Below are 22,547 nucleotides of genomic sequence, written 5' to 3'. Positions count from 1 at the left end.
CGGGCCGAGCTCTCTCCCGTTGCCATAGCGCCCGGCCGCGTGGCGCCAGGCCCCGGCGGGGCTGCCCGGGCCGCGCCTGACACAACCGGGCCCGGCCCCCCCGGTTCCCCCCGGTCCCCCCCGGTTCCCCCCGGTCCCCTCGGCCCCTCCTCGCCCCGCGCTGCCCGCGGGACCCCCTCGGTACCGGGCTGGGCCCGTGCCGGTGGCGGCAGGCGGCGGGGGCAGCCCCGGGGCCTTCTGTGGGGCTGGCGGCGGCGCCAACGGCCTGGGCGGCGCGGCGGGGACAGACGGAGGGTACCGGGGGGACCGGGACGGGGACACCGGGGGGACAGCGGGGACCGGGAGAGGGGCACTGGGGGTATAGGGCTGGGGGTACCGGTGGGCAGCGGGGTACCGGGGGTACTGAGGGTACTGAGGGCACTGAGGGCATAGGGCCGGGAGTACCGGGGTACCGGGGGTACCGGGACAGGGCTGGGAGCACCGGGGGCACTGGGTGCTGGGGGTGCCGGGACAGGGCCGGGCAGGGCTCCCGGGGGTCCAGGCCGTGGTCCCGGGGCTCCGTGTCCCCTCTCTGAGCCCGTCCCTTCGCCCCCAGCATGGACACCGACCTGTACGACGAGTTCGGGAACTACATCGGGCCGGAGCTGGACTCGGACGATGAGGACGACGAGCTGGGCAGGGAGGCCAAGGACCTGGACGAGGTGAGCGGGGACCTGGACGAGGGGGGGGGGTGCCGAGGCCTGGCCCTGCCCCTCGCTGCCCGTGCTGGTGCCGGGGGGAGCCGCAGGCAGCGGGTGCTGAGTGCCCGGTGAGCCCGGCCCGCACCGCGCTGTGCTGCCCGCGGCTTGCTGCAGCCACGGGGCTGGCTCTGGATTTGCTCCTGAGGATCACGGTGGGGCTGGTTTTGGAAAGGTCCCGTAAAAGGTGTCCTGCTGGTACCGTGATAAGGAGAAGGAAACGCTGCTTCGGCGTGATTCGCTGCCAGAACTGGGAGCTTTGGTAGTTCGAGTCACATTTGGTTTTTTTTTGTGTGTTCAAAGGATCCGTGTGCTTTATGTAAGGTCTTTATCTGACCCCACTATGTGCCAATGCTGCTGCACTGTTGCAAGTAGCTCAGCTCCCTGGTGGCAAACACTGTAAAGCTCCACAGATGTAGCAGTGAGGGATGTGGGCAGCATTGAGGACAGCAGGGGCTGTGCTGTGCTGTGTGACACCAGGGAAGGCGATGAAGGACAGCGGTGCCCCTTCTTGTGTTAGAAGCCTAAAAGTGGGGTTTGTGTGTGCAGGGGTTGTGTTATGTGTGCCCGTGTGGCTCTGTCGTGTCTGTGAGTGAAGGGCAGAGCTGCTGCCTGTGCCATCTGTTTGAAGTGGGGCCGTCAGCAGCAGGCACACATCGTGGGGATGTGTGCTGCTTCCTGAGGGCATTTCTGCAGATTTCTCCAAAGCTGGTTGTGACGTGCCGGGGCCACCACATCTGGTGATTTCCTGGCTGCCTGTGGGTTTATGGCTCTCTGGATATATGATGCCAAGCGCTTTCTGGGGCAGTTAAGGTTTATAGAGTGCTTCGGTGCCGGCAGTGGCTAAATGTGAACATTGCTTGCAGCTTGAGGATGATGATGACGATGATGATATGGGGGACCACGATGAAGACCACCCTGGGATGGAGGTGGTGCTTCACGAGGATAAGAAATACTATCCCACTGCCGAGGAGGTCTATGGGCCTGAAGTAGAGACGATAGTGCAAGAGGAAGACACGCAGCCTCTCACTGGTAAGTGGTGACAAAGCAGTGAGGTGGGTATGGGGTGAGGAGAACTTGTCATGGATCCTTGGAAAAGGGAAAATAACATTCGCTCTGATTCTCCCAATCAGTTTTAATGTTCCTTCTGAATTTCCTGTCTGCCCCAGGTCAAACTCTTCTGTTTGTCTAGCGATGCCCACATTTTAGCACTCTGGATTATTGCAAAAGCTAAGCAAACTGTCTTTTGAAAAACAGATATTGATAGATGCTGCAAAGATATTTAAAGAGAAATGAAAATGTGTTTAAGACATCTTGTTTGATCCTCACATAAAAAAAATAAAAGAATCTGTCAGCTTTAAAAATGTGTTTCTATCTGCAAATATCCCTCTTCAGCATGACTGTTTCTGAGAGTGCTGGGTTCAGGTCACTGATAACAGCACTGCATTGTTCTTTCTCTTGTTTTCAGAGCCTATTATTAAACCTGTGAAAACCAAAAAGTTCTCCTTGATGGAACAGACGTTACCGGTCACTGTCTATGAGATGGAGTAAGTAACATGTAGAGTTTTAAGCATGTACTTTGGATAAAGCCATCTGTGCTGCGATTTCCTCGCTTTTTGTTGTTTACAGGCAAAGGTAGGGAGTCGAAAGGCTGTGTACTGTATGGAGGAGGAAGCTTACAAGGGGCAGTGGGTTTGTTTCTTACTAACACCAGCAATGTAATGGAGTGCAGCTGTTTACCAGAATTTGAACCGAAAAGAAGAGGAAGAAAGTCCAAGGCTAAACATTTTACAGTTAATTTGCCTCCCCAGCAGGCAGCATAGTGCAGTTATCTGACGCTAGAATGTAAATCTTTTCTCATCTCAGCAGCTGATAGAAAGCTTGGCGGTTGGAAACCTTTGTGTTTAGATTTGCTGAACACAAGTTTTCCTGACTGGCTCAAGAAGTATTTATTCAGTCAGCATGGGGCACGCCTCGTCCTCCTACAGCCAAAAGGGACGTTTTGATTTCATCCCAGTGCATGCAGGCCTACGGCTGTCTCAAATTCATTCCTGTCTCTCCTGGAGGAGTTTCCAGGGAGAATTTGTCTGCTGCTGGTTGCACAAAAGCCACTGCCAAGCTGTGTGTGGGTCAGTGCAGGCTGCTCAGCCAAGCTGCACTGCTGTGCTTGATGGTGTCTGCTGGTTGTACCCCACAAAGCAGCCCCTGGTACACCAGGAGAAAATCTTTGGGGTGGGAGGGGAGAGAAAAAAATCCAAACAAATTTAAAAGCTGAGATTTTGGTAAAGAATAAAAACACTTGTTTACCTTGTCTATGAAAATACACGATCTTATTATTGATGCCTAGGCACTGCGTTCTGCTGATGGGTGGAGGGGTTCTGTATCCTCACGTTTGTGGTGTTTCTGTGTGCTGTTTTCTGTTTGAGGATGGGCAGAGTTGCTCAAGTGTTTTGCTAGGCTGGTGTTTCAACCCATGCACTGCTTCGTGGGTACTCAGAGCCGTTTCCAGTTCTCAACAGCTGTCTTCAAGTGTTGATACCAAATCCAGATGCAGGCTTAGTAGCAGTTCCCGGTATGCTGAGCAGACACCAACATGTGCGGTCCTTTATACCTCCAAGGATCCTGTTATCTTTTGGCAGCAAAATTTCCCTGGAGTTCATATGCAGATGCCCAGGACCTTTCTGAAACGGGCTGTCCCCTTTGTTATTGGTATGGCTGTGTTCATTGACCAGGGAGATTTTCAGAATAGCCAGATGTAAAGCAAACAGTGTGCTTGGTCTTATTTTTCTAAGCAGACGATTTTGCACTTGGTTGATGGCCTGTACTCTTCATTATCTGCTGCTTTTCTGAGTCCTGTGTCCTCTGCGTGTTCCTTCAGTAATGAATTCTTCTTCTTCTGTTCGTTGATATAAATGGTGACGATGGGGCCAAGAGTAAGTCCCTGTGGGACTTAACCAGAAACCTGCGAGCTTGGTATTGATTTCACATTTAGCCTTGTTTTAAGACCAATAAGCAAGCTTTTAATCTGTATTGTTATTGATTTTTGTATTTTTTTAGCTCTTAATCAAAATCTTGTATGCTAAGAAGTCTGCCGCATCAGAGAAAATTAAAGGAGTTTTAAAAAGGAGATTATTTGACAGGACTTAATATCTACAAACCCATAATAATTGATACTTGTTTTATAGCTTCCCGTTATTTTTTAGAGTAGCTGCTAATTTAGGATCTCAATTATATTTTGGGCAGGATGTATGCAGAAGTGACCAGTCCATCATTCCCTAGCTCAGTTGCTGATTCTAAAAACATTTAAATTCCATTACTGTTTCCTTGAGTCCCTGGGGTTGTCGCTGTTCTAAGACCTGAAAATCAGAATTAATCGTCTGTGGAGCCCTGTGGCCATCTTTTAAAAATGTGTGGGGTGCTTGTTATCCACCCCTGTGATTTAGTTGACTACCTGCCACTATTTGAGCGGAAGTATTTCATCATCTGCGTACATGGATGTGACTTTTGCTCTAATACTGACTAGAAGAGAAGGAAGATACTCAGTAATATTTCATCACTGGCAGTTTTACCAGCTCTGTCTCCTCCCACCCACTGCCATCTGTCTAGCATTCCAACTCTCTTGTCCTCCCCATCTGGAAAGTGGGATTCTTCCTCCGCAGGGCATTGGCAGAATGAAAGTTTGGAGAAGATTTGGAGGGACCTCGGATAGAAAGCATAGCTGAAATGGCACCTACTTTTCTTAGACGCAGCAGAAGCCTCCAACAGTCTTTTGTGTTTCATTTCCCCAGTTTCCTGGCAGATCTGATGGACAACTCGGAGCTAATTCGAAATGTGACTCTGTGTGGGCACCTTCACCATGGCAAGGTAGTGTGAATATCCAAAGTTTGTCGGGTGGTACTAACGATCTCTCTTGCTTGCTTTTGCTGTTGCTCTTTTGACCCCCTGATTTCTGTGGCAGCATTCTCATTCTCTGGCTGATCCTGTTGCTCTGCAGTTATTTGTGGCTTTTATTTCAGCCATGTGGAAATAGTTCTGTACTCGCCTTTCTCTGTACTGCATAGGAGTGATGGGCTCATTTGTATTCGTCTGTTTGAACATGGTCACCTCTTTTTTCTTACAATCTGATATTTTTCAGACTTGTTTTGTTGACTGCCTGATAGAACAGACGCACCCAGAAATCCGGAAGCGCTACGACCAGGATGTAAGTGAGCTTTCAGCATGTTCCTGCCTTTGGATCATATGTGGGGAAAATGTGGTTTTGTGATCAGAACACAGGGCTGGAAAACCAGAGTACAGTCCTAATTCTGGCTCTATTTTTGCCATGCTAACCATGTATAGAGAGTTATCACATCCTGTTTCAAACGTAGTTTTTGATACAAAAATGTGATATTCTGACTTTTGTTTTGTATTTGCAGCTTTGCTACACCGATATATTGTTCACAGAGCAAGAGGTAAGTGAGCCTTGCAGAACAGGCAGTGATTTTTTGCAGTTGTCTTATGCTTTACTCACAGTTAATTGCTGTAGACAGTTTCTTCCTCTTTCTTTTATCATCTTTATATGCCTTCTACATTTAGATTATTTTCTTTATCAGTGCCTTACTTTGCCTTAGTAAGGTCCCTGGTCCAACTTTCTTCCAATTCCTGCAACCCTCTTCTCCGTGTGTGATTTTATTTATCTACCTGTGTAAAGCTGAAGATCTGCGCTGGAGTTATCCCAACATACCTGGTTGTAGGCAACTACAACCATTTTCTTTGAGGGAGAGAGGTGGAAAGGGTTTGCAGCAGTGGTGGATAAGGATTAAAACTGAAGTCAAAATACACATTTCTCCTAGGTTTCTTTTGATGGGAAATCTTAGCTGGGTGCTCTGATTCCATGTGGTGTGGCATGGATAGGAATTTTATTTAGTCCTGCTCGCTAGATATTGTCATGGCCAGAACAATCCTTTGAAGCATTGCTTTCTCTTCACCTTACTGCTGTGCTCTATACTCTGTATGATTAAATCTTGTGCTTTGAGGTATAACTTGATAGTAGAAGAAGGGTGAAAGCACAGAAAAATATGGATCTTCTGTCTCTGGCATTGCATATTATAACTCCTTAGCTGGAGTCTGCACAGCCTGTGTGGCCCAGGAGTGGTAGCTCACCAGTCTGAGCTGGTGTGGGTGGGGGGGCTGGGCTGGGCAGTGCAGTGATCTGAGGTTGCTGCTCCCTCCCTGTAGGAAGAGATTGTGCTGGGTGGATGTTTACTTCTTTCAGTCCTTTTGATTAATTTATCCTTGTTCATCTTTTACATGGTGATTTTTCTTTTTCTTTTAATTGATAATCCTGCTTTCCTGTCTTTCAGAGGGGAGTAGGGATCAAGAGCACACCAGTGACTATTGTTCTGCCAGACACCAAAGGAAAGTCTTTTCTCTTCAACATCATCGACACTCCAGGTGATTGTATAATCCTGAAAATCCTGGTTTGAGATGCAGTTAGCTGAAGGCAGCTTGATGTGTGAGGCAGATACATGACCATGTGACTCAAGGTTTCTCTCATTAATGAAACTCCTTGGTCCTCTGGGCAGTGCCATGGGTAGGAGCAGAACAGCAAAAACACACACAGCTCAGTGGTTAATGAGAGCCTTCAAAGAACTGTTATGTTGGATTGTGGTGGGTCTGTGTAGCATTGGCTCTCAGAAAAACAAGGTGAGAATCTATACCCTGAAACTTCACTGATCCACCTGGAAATGGCATTTAAGTGCAATGAAACTCTGGGAAGTTTTTTAAGATGGAACCCTGTGCTTTGTTTTGTTTCTGTAGATGATTTCAGTCCAGTCCTGGGACCCAAGCCTTTCACTAAGTTCTTTTTTCAGAAATCACTTCCAGCCGTAATGACTGTACTGCTGGCTCGTAGCTAGGCTTGTGTTTCTGATTAGTGGGCACAGTGAAGGTTAATGGGGCTGAAAATGTTTGACTCTAGTATATGGGAAGCACGTGTAGAATTACATTTTCTAGGTACCGGTGTGCACAGTGTGGACAGTGTCTTTCTCAAATGCTGTTGCCCACTGTTCCTTCAAGGAGTTCTCTCAGTCCTCTGACAGGTTCCTGTGGGGGGATGTAATCACAGATCAATGTGCTGCAGGAAGCTGAGGCAAAATTTTAGGAGGGTCCTGGGACACATCTGTTGAATTACAGCTAAAGATAAGAGAAGTTAAAACACAGGAAGATGGGAGAGAAGAGCCTCTGTTCTCTGGTGGAGAGCAATCTCCCTCCTTTTCTTGAGGTACTTGCACAGGGTTGTGAGAAACACAATAACAAATGTGAGGAAAAGAACTTGTTCAACTAGTTGTTGTGGTTAGTCTCAAAAAATGACATTAAAACTGAAGCAAATCCCTATGCAGAGCTCTGCAGCCACTCCTGAGTCACTGTCCAAGGAGGAAGCACTCTTTGTTCTGCCTCACTGGATACTGGTGACCAGAGCAAGCCACAGAGCTGAGGGGTGGCTTTCCAGCCTCTCTGATGCTAGGATCAGGGTTGAGCTTACTCTCATTCTCACCTCTGTTTCTTTTTTTTTTCTGAAGGTCATGTGAATTTTTCCGATGAGGTGACAGCAGGCCTTCGTATCTCAGATGGTGTTGTGCTTTTCATTGATGCAGCTGAGGGGGTGAGTGTCAAGTTCTGCCAGAGGTTCATTTCAGACTCTTACAGTGGAGTCCTGGATCTTGCTTTATTGTGAAGGCCCGGAATGGGTTCTGCTTTCGGTACTGAAGGGTTTCTGAAGGACAGTTTGAGAAGGAAATGTTTTTCAGCCAAATCAGGGAGTCAAGCCTCCAGCTTCTGTTGCCAAGTTGGGCATGACACATGTGACCTGTAGGCTGATTCCCTAAGTTGTTTGCATCTCTATCTCCATAATATCTAAAAGTGAACAGGTTATTTATATCAGAGATGTCCAAGGGGCAGGATTCAAAGAATTTGGTTGGGTTAGCACCTACTTCTAAATCTCAGGAAGATCAGCTCATCGCTGATGGCTGAGCTTAGGCTTTTCTACAGGCTGCAACCCTGCCTGTAAGGGTCACTGCCTGTCATGCCCTAGATAGCATTTTGTGGAGGGCTTTTGCTAGGGTGTTTGTGCTCATTGTTCCCCTCAGGTGATGCTGAACACAGAGAGGCTGATCAAGCACGCGGTGCAGGAAAGACTAGCAGTGACTGTGTGCATCAACAAAATAGACCGCCTGATCCTGGAGCTGAAATTGCCCCCTACAGATGCCTATTACAAACTCCGGCATATTGTAGATGAAGTTAACGGTCTGATAAGGTATGTGCTTGGGATGGTGTGTTACTAGCGCTTGCTGTCCCTGTTTCATTGCAGATGCTTTTCTTTGGGAGCCCTGTGTGTGTGAAAAGTCTCACGAGCTTGTCTCGTAATATGTTAAATCATAGAAAATGGGACAAGAAGAAGCAGTGGAAGTTCATCTCAGATTAGGCAGGATTGGCTCCTGTTGTATGGCTTCTGATAGGCTTCATAGGATCAGCACTTTTTTCCCTATTACAAAGTATGGAAAGTGGATGTAGGGCAAGAGGGGGGAAACTTCCGTGTTCCCAAATGTCTCAAATACCCTAAGAAGTCCAGGCAGTATCCCAAACAGTAGGCTGAAATGTCTCAAAGCTCCTAAAAGTTATTTACAAAAATAAAGGGAATTTGCTGTCCCAACCCCTAAACAGAGGCTATAATATTGCTGTGGTCAAATCTCCTTGCAAGACCCTCCTCAGAGAAGGGAGGGTCATCTTCTCTAACCTTGACAATTGCAAGACTTCATTTCTGTGGGTTCTTTTGCCACTCAGGTGACTTTCTTAACAGTATTCAGTTTGTGTTGGCACTGTAGCTTGGATAACCCCAAAGTGAATTTGCACATGAGCTCACTTGCATGCTTCTGTTGAGTCGCTACTGGCACGATGCAGCTCGTAGCAGGATAATTCATCCTGTTTAACATGCCTGTGAACTCATTAAAATTGTTTCGGTTCAATTCTGTCCTTGTTATTTGCCTTGTATTATCTTTTCCCTTGGTTGACTGACTTTGCTGGCTTTTTAGGGGAAGAAAAACTCTACCTGATAAACAATACAGAGCACTTGTGCTGATAATTTTTTAGTTCTAGGTCTTTAAATATTTCTTTGTATGCAAATGTTTTGAAGTTCATAGTCATAATATGATACTGATCCTGAAATTCCAACAGGTGAGCATGTTGCAGCTGGTTTTAAGCCACTGTTTGGCAACGTAAAATCCTTACCTATCACATACTGCTATTTGATGTGGGAAATAGACTTAAGTGTCTTTCTTAGTTCATAACACTGATGTTTTTTTTCTTGTCTCTAAAAACTGTCTCCTCTCAGCATGTATTCCACCGATGAGAACCTTGTTCTGTCTCCCCTTCTGGGGAACGTGTGTTTCTCCAGTTCACAGTACAGCATCTGCTTCACACTGGGATCTTTTGCAAAGATTTATGCAGACACATATGGTGAGGATTATCCAGAAACCTTGTGTGCTTTAACATCTCATTTCCTAGCCTTTTTTTTGTTGAGGTTTTCTGCTTCAGCTTTCACCGCATGTAGATATGTATAGCCAATATATGCACTCTTGAACTTCAGAAATGGAAAAGTACTGCAGATCTGAGCCCCAGATAACATTATTGCAGTCTTTCCAAAAATATAATTCTAACTTATTTTTACGCAAATGGTTTCTCCTGACAAATATTTCTGGAGTCAGAAGTCAGTGTTTTATATGTACTCTTAAGCAGAAAAAGCAACTCCTGCTTTGGCAGTTGAAGGCAAATGTATGCTTTGCACTCTGCCTGCTTATCAGAAGAGCTCAGAAATGAAGCAGTTAAGCTCTGCCTGCCTTTCCCCTGAAGTCTCCAGAGTCTGAGACTCAGCTGCAGCCAGGCGCAAGCTTGGCCCACAAGGTTTTGCACTCTTGCCCTTTGGTCTTTTTTAAGAAACTGCCTTTTTTCAGCCTTTGATTTAATTTTCTGTTCCCCAGGTGCCCACTCAAGGCAATCTGCCACTTGTAAAGTGGGCCTTTTGCTTGCATTTGCCAGCTATAGAGCCAAGATTTTGAAGTCTCACATTGGGAATTTAGGGTGATCTGTAGGAGCAGTGAGCAGGGGACAAGGATGTTGTAGAGCAGCTGGCCTAGCTCTTGCAGAGAAGTTGGCCCAAGGGAGGAAGAAGTTGTAGAGGTCAGAGACTGATGCGCCAGGGCTATCATGCGTCTTCATGAGTTTGGAGAAATAAATGAGCTCCCTGGGCATCACAGAATTAACTCAGTGCCTGCTAGGATGATACCCCTTCTTTTGGGGACTAATAAAGCATGCAGGCACAGTCGGTAGGAGATGTCATCCATGTGGGGAAGACATGAGCTGAATGGTACCTGAAGTCAGTAACGTTTGATTGTGGCCACCAGGGATTTTATGTACAGCCACCACACTTCAAATAACATGAGTTATAGTAGTTTAACTGTCAAAACCGCAGCCACCATGAAATTTCTTATGCTTGCACATCTGCCCACAGCAAAAGCTTGTTTGGAAACTGCTGTAAATTATCACCGCTGTCTTATTATTTGTAAATCCACCATGACAGCCAAGCACTTCACTATTCCTTCCGTGCTTGGGTATTTGGCTATGCACTTAACGCATCAGCTGAAAGAGAGAAAAGAACCTGGAGATGTTCAGCAAGGCAGAAAATGCTTGTGATAAGCCTGTGGGGCAGATGGGGTGTGAGCCATCCCAGCACCTTGGCACTACATAGTCAGGTTGCACTGTTAACATTTGGAAAATGAAGCAGATGTAACTGGGTTCCTGCAGCGCAGAGTCTGTCAGGCCAGCTCTTCTCAGCTCTAACCTTGTGTATAATCAAGACAACTGAAATGCTCCTGGGAAGCAAATGAGTGAGCCCACGGTGTACCTGGGCTGCTGGTATGGTCCTTGTTAGACTGTTTTCTGCCCATTTATCTGTCTAATCTCCCCAGATCAGTATTTAGTCACTTACTCAGAGTTGGTACCAAGTGTTTGTTCACCAGCATTGCATTGAATCCTCAGGGTTGTTGTAAAAGGCAAAAACCAAAGATTTGCAAAATGAGAGAAATACAGTGTTATTTAAAAGTCTCTTGTCGTTTGCTTTTTCCTCTAGGAGATATCAATTACCAAGAGTTCGCGAAGCGACTTTGGGGTGACATCTACTTCAATCCAAAGACGTAAGGAAGCTGTTTAAATGTCTATTACCTTATTGCTGTTTTATTTTTTTTTTTGTCTCCTTCCTCTGTAAAATGTGTTTTAGGTGACCACCTGAGGTCCCCCACAGCTTGAGTTGTCCTATGGTCCTGTGATGGAGTAGTAGGTGGGAAGGGTTGTCAGGCCTCCTGCTTGGTGTGAATCCGTGTGGTGATCATGAGTGGGAGCAGAAAGCCTCTTCTGGTCTTCCTTGGGAGCAGGCACAACTCCTGTATCCATGACTGCTTCCTGGGGAGATTGGGAGGGAGAAGATAACCTGAGAGGAGCAGGGGCTGTGTGCATGTTGGCAGTAGGTGCCTGCAGAGTGCTCTTCATTGCCCTCCTTTTGTCTCCCAACAGACGGAAGTTCACTAAAAAGGCCCCAACTAGTAGCTCCCAGCGCAGTTTTGTGGAGTTCATTCTTGAGCCCCTGTACAAGATCTTGGCTCAGGTATGTGGTGATTTGTTCTTCCTGCAGTTCTAGACACGAGTGTTCAAGGACTGAGCACTAGGTGGTGGTGTGTCTGGTGCCTGTGGGGCTCTGGTCCCGTTAATGCAGTGTGATCTTGTGTTCCTGGCTTTGAGCATACAGAAATGATGGGCATACCCTTGCAGTTGTTTCTTGCAAATATAACCTTGTGTTTGTACAGTGAGTAGAACAGCTTATGTTCTTTGTAATGTGCTCTGGTATCAGCCAAGTGATAATACGAGCCGGCCAGGCAGTTCTCACGTGAGCTCTAAAGCAGAGCAGCTCAAGAGCACTGAGGGTGATGGGCTGGTGTGTGAGGGTGCCCCTGGGAGTTTGTGACTTGGACACCTGCAGCGAAGCTAACAGCGCTGCTCGTTGTCTTGCAGGTGGTGGGGGATGTGGACACGACCCTGCCTAGGACTCTGGATGAACTCGGCATCCACCTGACCAAAGAGGAATTGAAACTGAACATTCGGCCGCTCCTGCGGCTTGTCTGCAAGAAGTTCTTTGGGGAATTCACAGGTAAATGCTGTTTGTCGTCTCCTCTGCAATGTTCCCAATAGCTTAGTCTCACATGGGCTGAATTTAAGGGCTGTAATGCAGCCGTGGAGTGTCCACCTGCACAGATCCCTTCTCAGCTTTGCTTTTTCAAATATAACCATTTGCCCAAAGGACAGTGGGCAAATCCCCTTTGCCGTGGGTGCAGTGCATTAGGAAAGGATTTGCCTTGTTTATTGGAGTACATTTCTTTCCTCTACCCTGCTTAATCGTGTTCTCATGAAGTATTACTTTTCCAGGCTTTGTGGACATGTGCGTGCAGCATATTCCCTCCCCAAAGGTGGGAGCCAAGACGAAAATCGAGCATACCTACACTGGTGGCGTTGACTCTGATCTAGGGGAAGCCATGAGTGAATGCGACCCTGACGTAAGGAAACTTCTGTTTTGCTCTGAGTGTCCAAAAGTGTGGCAAACATGCACTCCTTTCACTGACTTAACAGAGCAGCTGCCTCCTAGACAGCCATCTGCACAGATTTGACTTCCAGCGTTTTGAAACCTCTCATCCGATAGTGAAACAAATTTCTTCACTCTGAGAAACTTTAGCTGCCTGCCAGGGCAGCCCTTGAGAGAGAGAATTGTTTGACAGTGTTCAGAGAAGATCAGAGGCTAGGTCAGGACTTCAGAGCACGTGGGAACTGCAGGGTGATTTCATGTCCTTCTGCTGTCTTTTTGTCCCTTTTCCATTAAGTTTGATTCACTCTCAAACTCTGAGAAAACTGATGTGAATTACACTGATAAAATAAGCCTACCTTAGTTAGTCAGCCTCTTTCCTGCCAAAGCCTTGCAAGAAAATTCCTCTTCAAACCTAGCTTGCATTGAGCTTATGTTTGGAGTGGTCAAGAACCATCAAAGGCCAGCCCAGCAGCTTAGTGAGGAACTTGTGACTTTTTCTCTAGAGTCTAGAGAGAAAATTAATCTCTTATTTTAACGAGCTGTGGATTAACCCCCAAAAATAATACAGTGGTGGCTCTTGCCAGGTCTTCAGTTGTGGGGTGCCCTTGTGGGACTTAAAGCTGTGATCTGTGGGGGCTCAGGTGCTCTGCCCAGCAGATAGATGGCACTGGTTTGCAGGCCAGCAGCTGACATTTTTCTTCTGTAATCCACCCAACTCATGGCCTTGTCCCAACCACTATTCACTGTTTCACAAGAGGAGGGAGGAGAACTTCAGAAAAGCACACCACAGTCATCCCAGGGGTCTCTGTCCAAGGCAAAGAGATGTAAGGCTTCCAGGGGAAGGGAATTAAGTTGAAAGTGGCAAGTTGAAAGAAGTATTTCTAAGCTCCATCCCCTGAATGGATTTGTATCTGTAAGTCCTACCATGCATGTGTCAATTTCCTGACTGTATTTTGAAAGGGTCTTCTTTCTCTTCCCTGGGAAGGGTCCGCTGATGTGTCACACAACAAAAATGTACAGCACAGATGATGGCGTTCAGTTCCATGCCTTCGGCAGAGTGCTCAGTGGTACCATCCATGCTGGCCAGCCCGTGAAGGTCCTAGGAGAAAACTATACCCTGGAAGATGAGGAGGATTCACAGATCTGCACTGTTGGACGCCTCTGGATCTCGGTGGCAAGGTATGGAAAACTCTTGGCAATGTTTGTTTTTGAGAGAAGTCACCTGGAGTCATTGCTGCAAGGGGCCCGAGGCTGACAGCAGTGAGCACTGCCGTGATGGAAGGGTAGATTTAGGTTAGATGTGAGGAAGAAATTCTTCACTATGAGGGTGGTAAGGCCCTAGAACAGGTTGCCCAGGGACTGTGGATGCTCCTTCCCTGGAGCTGTTCAAAGACAGGTTGGATGGACCTTGAGCAGCCTGATCTAGTGGAAGGTCCTTGCCTTGTAGATGAACAAGAAAGATGACCTTTAAGGGTCCCTTCCAACTCAGACCATTCTATGCTGCTGTCATGCTCCCCTGCCTTTTAGGTATCACATTGAGGTAAACCGGGTTCCTGCTGGCAACTGGGTGCTGATAGAAGGAGTGGACCAGCCCATAGTGAAGACTGCAACCGTCACGGAGCCTCGAGGCAATGAGGAGGTACTGTGTGTGGCTGCTGTTTCTTGGCTTTACAGGGAGTCAGGGGGCTGGAGTGCATCTTAAAAGCTCCAGTAGTGACGTTAAATAAATTTGGCCTGCCAAAGGCCGGGGCATGAGAGCATCTCATAAAAGGAGAATAACTCAAATGCTGTGTCAAACTCCACGACTATCTAATGATGTAGAGGTTCAGCTCTTTGTCCTTATCTGGTTTCAGGCTCAGATCTTTCGTCCTTTGAAATTCAACACCACGTCTGTCATCAAAATAGCTGTAGAGCCAGTCAACCCCTCTGAGCTCCCCAAAATGTTAGATGGTCTTCGCAAAGTCAACAAGAGTTACCCCTCGCTTACAACTAAGGTATTTTGGGTGTATGTGTGCTGTCTGTTTTTAGCTTATGTTACGGGATGCCTTGTAGGCTGATCTTAAAAATTATTTTTACTGTGGGTTGGTTTTGTTTGCTCTGAATTTTTCATGTGGTTGGAGTCTATCTCGTAAATCATGTGGAAGTAGCAGAAAACTGTAAATTTGGCAGAAAAGCTCACACCTCGCTGTGCCCAGGAGGCAGCTTTCTGCAGAGCACATTAGCACTTTCTGCTAGAAAAGGCTGGAGATCAGTTTGCCACAAGTGTGGCCATGGCCTGGCAGTTATGATGGTTACTGGTAGTGCTGTTGCTGGGACTGGGGTGCATTTGGGTTTTGCTCCTTCCACGCAATGTTAAGCCACTCTGTCTACTTGCATTGCTTGGGATCGTGCCTGTGGGAACTTTTCTTGGGTGCTCTGATCCCAGCTGAATTATTTACAGCTGATAAATCCTCAGGCTTATATAGGACTGGAAAGCAAGCGCCTGTGAGCAATAATGCTGTAAGTTGAATCCTTTTCATATTTTTCAGGTGGAAGAGTCAGGGGAACATGTGATCCTGGGGACAGGGGAGCTCTATCTGGATTGTGTGATGCATGATCTACGGAAGATGTATTCGGAGATTGATATCAAGGTGAGGAAATGAGACAGGTGCCTTCCCAGCTAGGGAGGGATTTTGTTCCCCAAACTCGGAAGGACAGGAAGATAAACCTTGCAAAATGTACAAGGTGATTGTCTTCCTCTGATTCTTCCCCAATGTGAGTTGAAGGGTTTTGGTGAGGTTTATTGCAGTATGTTTCCTTGTGGCTTGCAAGCTGTAGAGAGGCTTCTCTGGTTGGTACTCAGGAGCTTGTTCCTACCTTGGCTCTGCCATGTGTAGGCAGCCAGTCCTGTGGAACCCACTTGTACAGGAGGCGGTGAGGTTTGGCATATTCACAGTCCTGTGATAAGAGGACCAGGATGGGGGTAGGGGTCCCTTCATTGCCAGGAGTTGAGACTCTGTCATCAGTGCCAAGATCTGTTGTGCTGCAGTCAGGGTCCCTTTCTCCACTCGTCAGCTCTCCAATTTTTGTCAGCTCTCTTTAAAATAAAAAGGGTTCTTAGGGTGCAGAAATAACTTACACTGGTATGACACAGGCTGTGACTGTAGAGCCTGAAAATTGGTGTGCGGAGGGGTGTGTGACTGTGTTCCAGCCCTTTCCTGCACCTCAGCCACTGCCTAGCTAACATCAAATAAATAAATAGAGTGGTTTTTTTTCTACCTGGAATTAGATGAAAATATTTATTGTTTGGAAGGAATTGCTAACACTTCCTGTACAAGCCTCAGCATTTCATATAAAATGCTGATTAAAGTACTGCCAGATTTATTTTTTTTCTTGGAGGTGTTCAAAGGTTTTGAACAGCCCTTTAAAAACAGAAAACATACTGGAAAACTGAGTAAAACAAACACCTCCACAAACCTGTTGCTGTTATTCCAGGTCGCTGATCCAGTTGTGACGTTCTGCGAGACAGTGGTGGAAACGTCCTCCCTGAAGTGCTTTGCTGAGACACCCAATAAGAAGTAAGAGCCCTTGGCACCCCTGGTGAGCTGGTCACTGGGGACAGGCAGATGGAGGGGTTTGTTGGAGATTGGGCTTCACCCCCCTCCGAGGGGTCTGTTCTCAGCTCCTGTTGGCCAGACAAGTGGCACGTGCTTGAGCTGGCAGCCTGCTGAACCTCTCAGTAACACCCTGAGTCCCAGGGATGTTTCTGTGCTTTTTTTTTTCATAATAATTTCCTCATAACGGAGGGAATAAAATAATCCTCCTTTCCTTTAACTGAACTTCACACCCTCTCAGCAGTTTTGTGTTGTTTCCAAGACTAAGGGGTGTATTGGGAACCTAGAGCAGGTGCCAAAGAGTCCAGTGCTGCCTTCAGCAACGCCCCAAACTTCACAAGCAAAAGTTTTGTCTTCTTATCTGTTCTTAATCTTGAAATGAATCTGTTCCTTTATGGTGGTGCATTGGAGCCTTACAGTTTGGTCTTGTCTTCTTCCTGCAGCAGTGTGTTATGAGAAGTACATGTTAGAGGGAGGTCTGGTGGGGAACGTAGGGCTGAATGACCAAATGAGCTTTCATGGCAATGATGATGTCATGCTGAAGATAGTTTTCCTTTGTTCCACTGCGTTTTCTGGTTCTTCTTGCCCTCCTTTGTTTTGATGTAGACTCTCCATGGTTGGCAACCTTGTTTTTGGGAACGGAAAGGTTCTAGTCTTAGGATAGTCTTTGAAGTGCTGTACATGTGGAATGACTTGTTCTGGGAGCAAGAGCACCCATTTGAGTGGGGTTCTCCAAGGCAACATCCCTTGTGTCTGATACTTGTCTGACACAGCTTATTCTGGCTGCTAGAGGCGTATTGCTTGCGCTATTGGCCTGCTTGGGCTTGGCTGTGCTTCCTTCCACAGCCTTTACAAGCGCTGGACATCTGGCGGGGGGATGGAGCAGTCCTGTCCTTTAGCAATCTGCTGCTGGAGAGGAGCAGGCTTCAGAGAGCAGTTGTTGAGAGTGTGAGCTGTCTTTACAAGCGAGACAGTAACACTGAAAGACACGGATGGCTTCCTCTCCCTGGCTGCGTTCAAGGCATTGTGCAGTCCCTTAGGTCCTGCCAATTACTGCCATTTCCATCATTCCGTGGACTAATTGCAACTGTCTCTCTTCTCAGGAACAAGATCACGATGATTGCTGAGCCTCTGGAGAAGGGACTTGCGGAGGACATTGAAAATGAAGTGGTCCAGATAACGTGGAACAGGTATGACCAATTTGGGGAGAGCAAGAATCCTTCTAGAAGGGGATAATTGGGGAGATGGGGAATGCTGGGATCTACAATATCAGACAGCCCCTCAGCAGGGGTCCTGTGTCCAATATTGTTCCTGCTAGTCCACAAGCATCCCTGCCCCAGCAAACATTTTGCATTCAGGTTAAAAAAAAAAAAAAAAAAAAAAAAAAGACCATTTTATGCGCAAAGAGAACAGGTTTATAAATATGTTGTGAGTGCAATGCAGAGACCTGTTTCCTGAACTGCCTTCTGTTCTTCTATCAGAAAGAAACTGGGTGAATTCTTCCAGACCAAATATGACTGGGATTTGCTGGCTGCCCGTTCCATCTGGGCCTTTGGGCCAGATGCTACTGGCCCAAACATCCTCGTAGATGATACGCTACCCTCAGAGGTGAGAAACACAGGCACCGGGGTTGTATTTCAGTGAAACATTTGTCCTTTGGTGTCCAGAGGTGACGGTTTCTTCTAGGACCTGCAGCAAGGTCCTAAGGCTGTTGGAGTACTTGATGGTTTGCCATATCATCTCAGATCTGTTGGACTTCTACCGTAGTCATACCATAGGCTACTAAACTTCCTTTTTACTTTTCAAGCTCTGCTATTTGGGCCAACATCCTCAAAACTGGCAACTAAACAGCCTGTCTTTTGGGATTACCAAAACATGGACTCTTAATTTATAACTACAGATGCCAAACTCTGAAAGTGGTGATGTTCCTGAACTATGAGAGAGAGTATAGTGGGATATGGCTGCTTCTCTAACAACTGACTTTTAAACACTGGGGTCTGTCTGTTACTGCCTCACGATGCACATTTGGTCTCTTAAGCAGTCATTCCGTCTGTCTGTCTGTCTGTAGGTGGACAAGGCACTGCTGGGCTCTGTGAAGGACAGCATCGTGCAGGGATTTCAGTGGGGGACCAGGGAAGGGCCTCTCTGTGATGAATGTAAGTAGAACCTGGGTAGAAGTGGAGCTAACAAGATCAATAAATTCTGCCATCTGTAAGCACTCCAGTGATTTTGCAGTCCCTCAGTGGCCGTTCCATTCACACGCCACAGCTGGGGACAGCTCTGGGAACGAGTGAGGGAGATAACAGAACCTCCCCCTTTCTCCCTGCTGTAGCTTCCACCTGGGCACTGACACTTGGTGCCTATTTGCAAACCAGGGGCTGCTAGCAGGCAACTTGACTCTGCCCTCATACAGTTCTGGTGCAGACAGCTGAGCACCCTGCAAGATTAGCTGCTGAACTGCTTCTCTTGCAGTGTGCAGGGTTAGGACGTGGTCATGCTTTCCCTGCTGAAATTAAACTTGGGAGAACTTTCTCTGGTGGCTCTAGCTCTATACTGGGAGCTGTGGGGTTTGTGTCTCTGGGGATGCATGGCTGGTGCTGGTATGGCAAAGAACATCCCCCCTCGAGTCACTTGCTGTCATTTTTTCCCTTCCTCAGTGATCCGTAATGTGAAGTTTAAGATTCTGGATGCAGTGATTGCTCAGGAGCCCTTGCACAGAGGCGGAGGACAGATCATCCCAACGGCACGGAGAGTGGTGTATTCTGCTTTCCTGATGGTGAGGACTATGCTGTGTGTGACAAAGACCGAGCTTCGTGTTGTGCTTGCTCCCATGGGGTCTGGCAGGGTGGAGGCTCCAAGGACTGCAGGGTGCACATGTGCTGCAGTATGTGCCCCAAGGATATCGGTTTAAACGGACTCATCCATCCATTAATGCTTCCTGTGCCCTTTCAGGCTGGCAGGCAGGTTTTACAACTGTTCATGTTGAAGTCTGGCTGGAAACCTGCTTGCATCTGCTCTGCCTCCCATTTCCCTAGTGTTAGACATGTAGGGGAGGGTGGCCGTGGGGGAGAGGGAAGCACACCAGTCACGAACAGAAAGAGAACAGTTCCATTCAGTGTCTGTTTGGGGTTTGTTTGGGCACCCCTGGGACAGGAGGAACCCTTTCATCCCCAGTCAGGCGCTGTGTTTGACCAGAGTGTGCCAGCCTCTGACTCACATGAGCCACATCATGTTGGTGCTGCTGTAGGCTCAGGCATGGTGCCCTTTTCTCCCCACAGGCCACCCCTCGCCTGATGGAGCCCTACTACTTCGTGGAGGTGCAGGCCCCTGCTGACTGCGTTTCTGCGGTGTACACGGTGCTGGCCCGGCGGAGGTGAGCTGCTCTGACCAGTTACCATCAAAAAAACTGCTTGTCTGTGATCTGGGTTGCTGGAGACATTTACAGTCCTGGCACATGCTAGTTTTAAAGTGAGAGGAGAGGGTGAAATCTATACAAAGCAATAGCTGAACGTTTTTCCTTGGCTGATCCCAGCCCCATACTGTGGGATGGGGATGGCCAGGATCACAAATAGCAGGGGACATACAGGAAGACTGATCTTTTGACTTTTGGGCAGAGGCCACGTGACACAGGATGCTCCAATCCCAGGTTCCCCTCTCTACACCATCAAAGCCTTCATCCCAGCCATTGATTCCTTTGGGTTCGAGACAGACCTGAGGACCCACACGCAGGGACAAGCATTCTCGCTGTCGGTCTTCCACCACTGGCAGGTGAGTCCATGCGCTGGTGAGATGGGGAAGAGCAGCATGGTAAGACCAGGCACCAGGTTGTGCAAGGTGCTCTCAGCAGAGCTTAGTGCCACAGCGTACACTGGGTAGGTGAACTTCTCTGGAGATTATTCTCAGACGATCTCAAATGCAGGCATTAGGGAGCTGGTGGAGGCTTTGTACACCAGCTGTTAAGTGTCTGCCAGAAGCCAGCATCTTTGTTCCAGGTTACATCTATTTGCCCTAGCTGGGCAGTGCAGAATGTTGCTGCGTGCTGAGCATAAAGGTCCGTTAGTGCCTGGGGACAGGGCATCCTCAGCCAGCAGGAGGGAGCTCTTTGGGTGCACGCAGCTCTCTGCAGCTGGAGGAGCAGGGCTTGAACTTGTCTGTCTGCCCTAAGACAGATTGCCACAGTTCAGTTTCACCTCTCAGAGAAGGCTTTCTAACCCTACAGAAGACAAGGTTTGGGACAGAATACTGTGGTGTGGCCTCTTCCCTATCTGGGGCAAACCGAGTTTTGTGGGAGCTACCACACTGAGCCTGTGAGACACACAGCTACGTGTGGTGCATCCAGGTGGGAGCAGCAGCGTTCTGAGCCCCAAGGCTAGTTTGAATGTCGGGATGTAAAAGCCAGAGGCTTAGCTCTGATGAGGTAAATGTGCCTGGTTTCTTGAGGGGGGAGCACTGATGGGGACCCATGTGGGTTATTCTGGTTAGCAGGTTTTTAGAGGTCTTAGAGTACGACGGCAGGCGGAGAAGGTGGGATGTGTTCTTGGCTTGGATTAGCAACACCATATTAGTGGCTCCTCGCAGGAATGATCGCAGGTGGTGATGTGACAGTTTTCTGTGCCAGGAGAACAGATGCCATGTTGGGGCTTTGTAACACCAAAGCTGGAGGTGTCTGTGGGGCCCAGGGGTGTTTCCTCATGTTGTTCAGGCTCTCCTGGAGATAAAACCAGCCTCCAGCATTGCTCTCATGCCCTGGTCCTGTTTCAGATTGTGCCTGGTGACCCCTTGGACAAGAGCATCGTCATCCGACCCCTGGAGCCACAGCCAGCCCCACATCTGGCCAGAGAGTTCATGATTAAGACCAGGCGCAGGAAGGTATGGCTGGGCGTGATCCCTGGAGCATCCCTCTGTCCGTCTGTAGCAGCAGCTGAGCTGTTGCAGTGTTGGACATGCCACATCCCCTCTGTGTTCCCAGAAAGGACCGATGTCCTTTGTGCCTTGGGACTTCCCTCACTCCACGCCCTGTGCTGCCTGTTGGTGCCTGTGATGGCCCCATGAGCGCACTGACCTGACACCAGCCCCAGCCAAAGCGGGGTTGCACAGCATCCACTGAGCCCTGTTCCCTCCCCAGTGTTCTGTGTTGGCCTGAATTAGCCTATTAGTCCCGCAGAAAAAGGAGCAGCTCTTGTCTCTGTGCTGGTTTAGTGAGTGGGACTGCAGAGGGAGCAGAGAGAATCAAGTTCCAGCCGGGGCGGGCAGTGAGCTGCTGTGTGTATATGCTCAGCAACAGGAACCGCCTGTTGGCAGCTTCCTGAGAGGGGAGGTGTGTTTGTTAGGTGTTATCTGCTGAGTAGCACCTGGCGCCTTGCAAATACTCCTGTCGAGCCTGAAAAATGCTCTTACTGTGGGACGCCAGGGCCTTTTGATGGGATCTCTGCCAAGATGGTTGCACGGGTGCAGGCATCCAGAGGAATAACCCAGGTTTGTGGTTGCTCTGCAGGGCTTGAGCGAGGATGTGAGCATCAGCAAGTTCTTCGATGACCCCATGTTGCTGGAGCTGGCCAAGCAAGATGTTGTTCTCAACTACCCCATGTGAACGTGCTGCATCAGCTGCTGCCTTGTGAGGGCTGACATGAGTCCTGGCCAGCATCTGCCTGTCCTTCCCTATCCCCACTTGCCCAGCCCTGGCTCCTGGATGCTTGAGGCAAGCGGGCAGCTGCCCCTCAGGTTGCTCTTTCACAACTGTAGAAGTTTTCTAGGGCATTTGTGGACTGTGTGCTTAGGGCCTGTCCCATACAGGGATCAGCCCAAGGCACTGATGCTTTTTGTATTATTAGAGTTCAGCCATTGTGGCCTCCAGCAAGATTTTCCCTTTGGATTTGCTCTCTCCAGGCACACACGTTATCCTTGTGCTGCAACAGAGCAGTTGGAATATAGTGTTAACCTCAGCAGGGGCTGAGTGTAAGCATGCGTCAAGTATTTGTGCTGGGGTCAGCTCCTGGCTGTGCTTCTGATAATGCTGCCCCCCTCCAGGTTGCTGTCAGGATGTTGTTTTTTTTTTGTTTTTGTTTTCCTCTGAGCAAATCCTGTCTTTGGACAGGTGGAGGTATGGGGAGGAGGGGGTGTTTCTACCAGCCTCTCCAGGAGAAGCAGCAAGTGTGGATTTTACCTTTTTTGTACATGTTTTTTCGACCCTTATAAACATTTAATACAAACTTTAAACCGGAGCTCAGTCTGATCCCTTCCACAGGAGGGAGAGCTGGGAGAAGCTCTTCCTTCCCTGGTGCTTACAGCACCCCGTGCCCCAGTTCCCCACAGCTCGGTGCTGATTTCTCTGCCCTTGGCACTGTCGCCTCCTCCCCCCTGCAGGCCTGTGTGTCCCCCACCCAGATCTCACGTCCTGCCTCCTGTAGCTAATTAGCCCAGGACAATCCTGTCCCACCCCAAGCTTTTCTTTATTTCTCTCTGTTTTGGGCTGCTGCTGTATTTTCGGGGGATGTCAGCAGTTGTCCATGTTGCTTTTGGTGCTCCCTGCTCAGACCCTTGTCCACTCCTGAGTGT

General features: G+C 48.3%; 1 protein-coding gene across 1 annotated transcript; it reads left to right on the top strand.

Moving 5' to 3' along the window:
* Positions 1-243: 243 nt before the first annotated feature.
* On the top strand, positions 244-22,208 carry EFTUD2 (elongation factor Tu GTP binding domain containing 2). The gene is made up of 28 exons (XM_032202822.1): positions 244-294; positions 596-701; positions 1,604-1,769; positions 2,206-2,284; positions 4,526-4,601; positions 4,873-4,938; positions 5,153-5,188; positions 6,080-6,170; positions 7,298-7,380; positions 7,865-8,031; positions 9,106-9,230; positions 10,900-10,963; positions 11,340-11,430; positions 11,835-11,970; positions 12,246-12,373; positions 13,385-13,578; positions 13,927-14,038; positions 14,253-14,393; positions 14,928-15,029; positions 15,874-15,956; positions 17,096-17,182; positions 17,474-17,600; positions 18,061-18,148; positions 18,650-18,768; positions 19,271-19,365; positions 19,607-19,760; positions 20,754-20,861; positions 21,487-22,208. The coding sequence occupies exons 2-28, from the start codon at positions 597-599 to the stop codon at positions 21,580-21,582; spliced, it is 2,919 nt and encodes a 972-aa protein (XP_032058713.1). The 5' UTR covers positions 244-294; position 596; the 3' UTR covers positions 21,583-22,208.
* Positions 22,209-22,547: the final 339 nt, after the last annotated feature.

Source organism: Aythya fuligula, chromosome 24 (genome assembly GCF_009819795.1).
Source record: "Aythya fuligula isolate bAytFul2 chromosome 24, bAytFul2.pri, whole genome shotgun sequence".
Classification (NCBI taxonomy): Eukaryota; Metazoa; Chordata; class Aves; order Anseriformes; family Anatidae; genus Aythya; species Aythya fuligula.
The sequence above is the reverse complement of the archived record's forward strand: the minus strand, read 5'-3'. Positions and strand labels throughout refer to the sequence as shown.

Excerpts from the sequence above, each read along its gene's own strand:
- EFTUD2 (XM_032202822.1), top strand. The coding sequence starts at position 597 with ATGGACACCGACCTGTACGACGAGTTCGGGAACTACATCGGGCCGGAG. Across the intron at positions 4,939-5,152 it reads GGAAGCGCTACGACCAGGAT|CTTTGCTACACCGATATATT; the intron begins GTAAGTGAGCTT and ends TTGTATTTGCAG. Across the intron at positions 14,039-14,252 it reads AGCCTCGAGGCAATGAGGAG|GCTCAGATCTTTCGTCCTTT; the intron begins GTACTGTGTGTG and ends ATCTGGTTTCAG.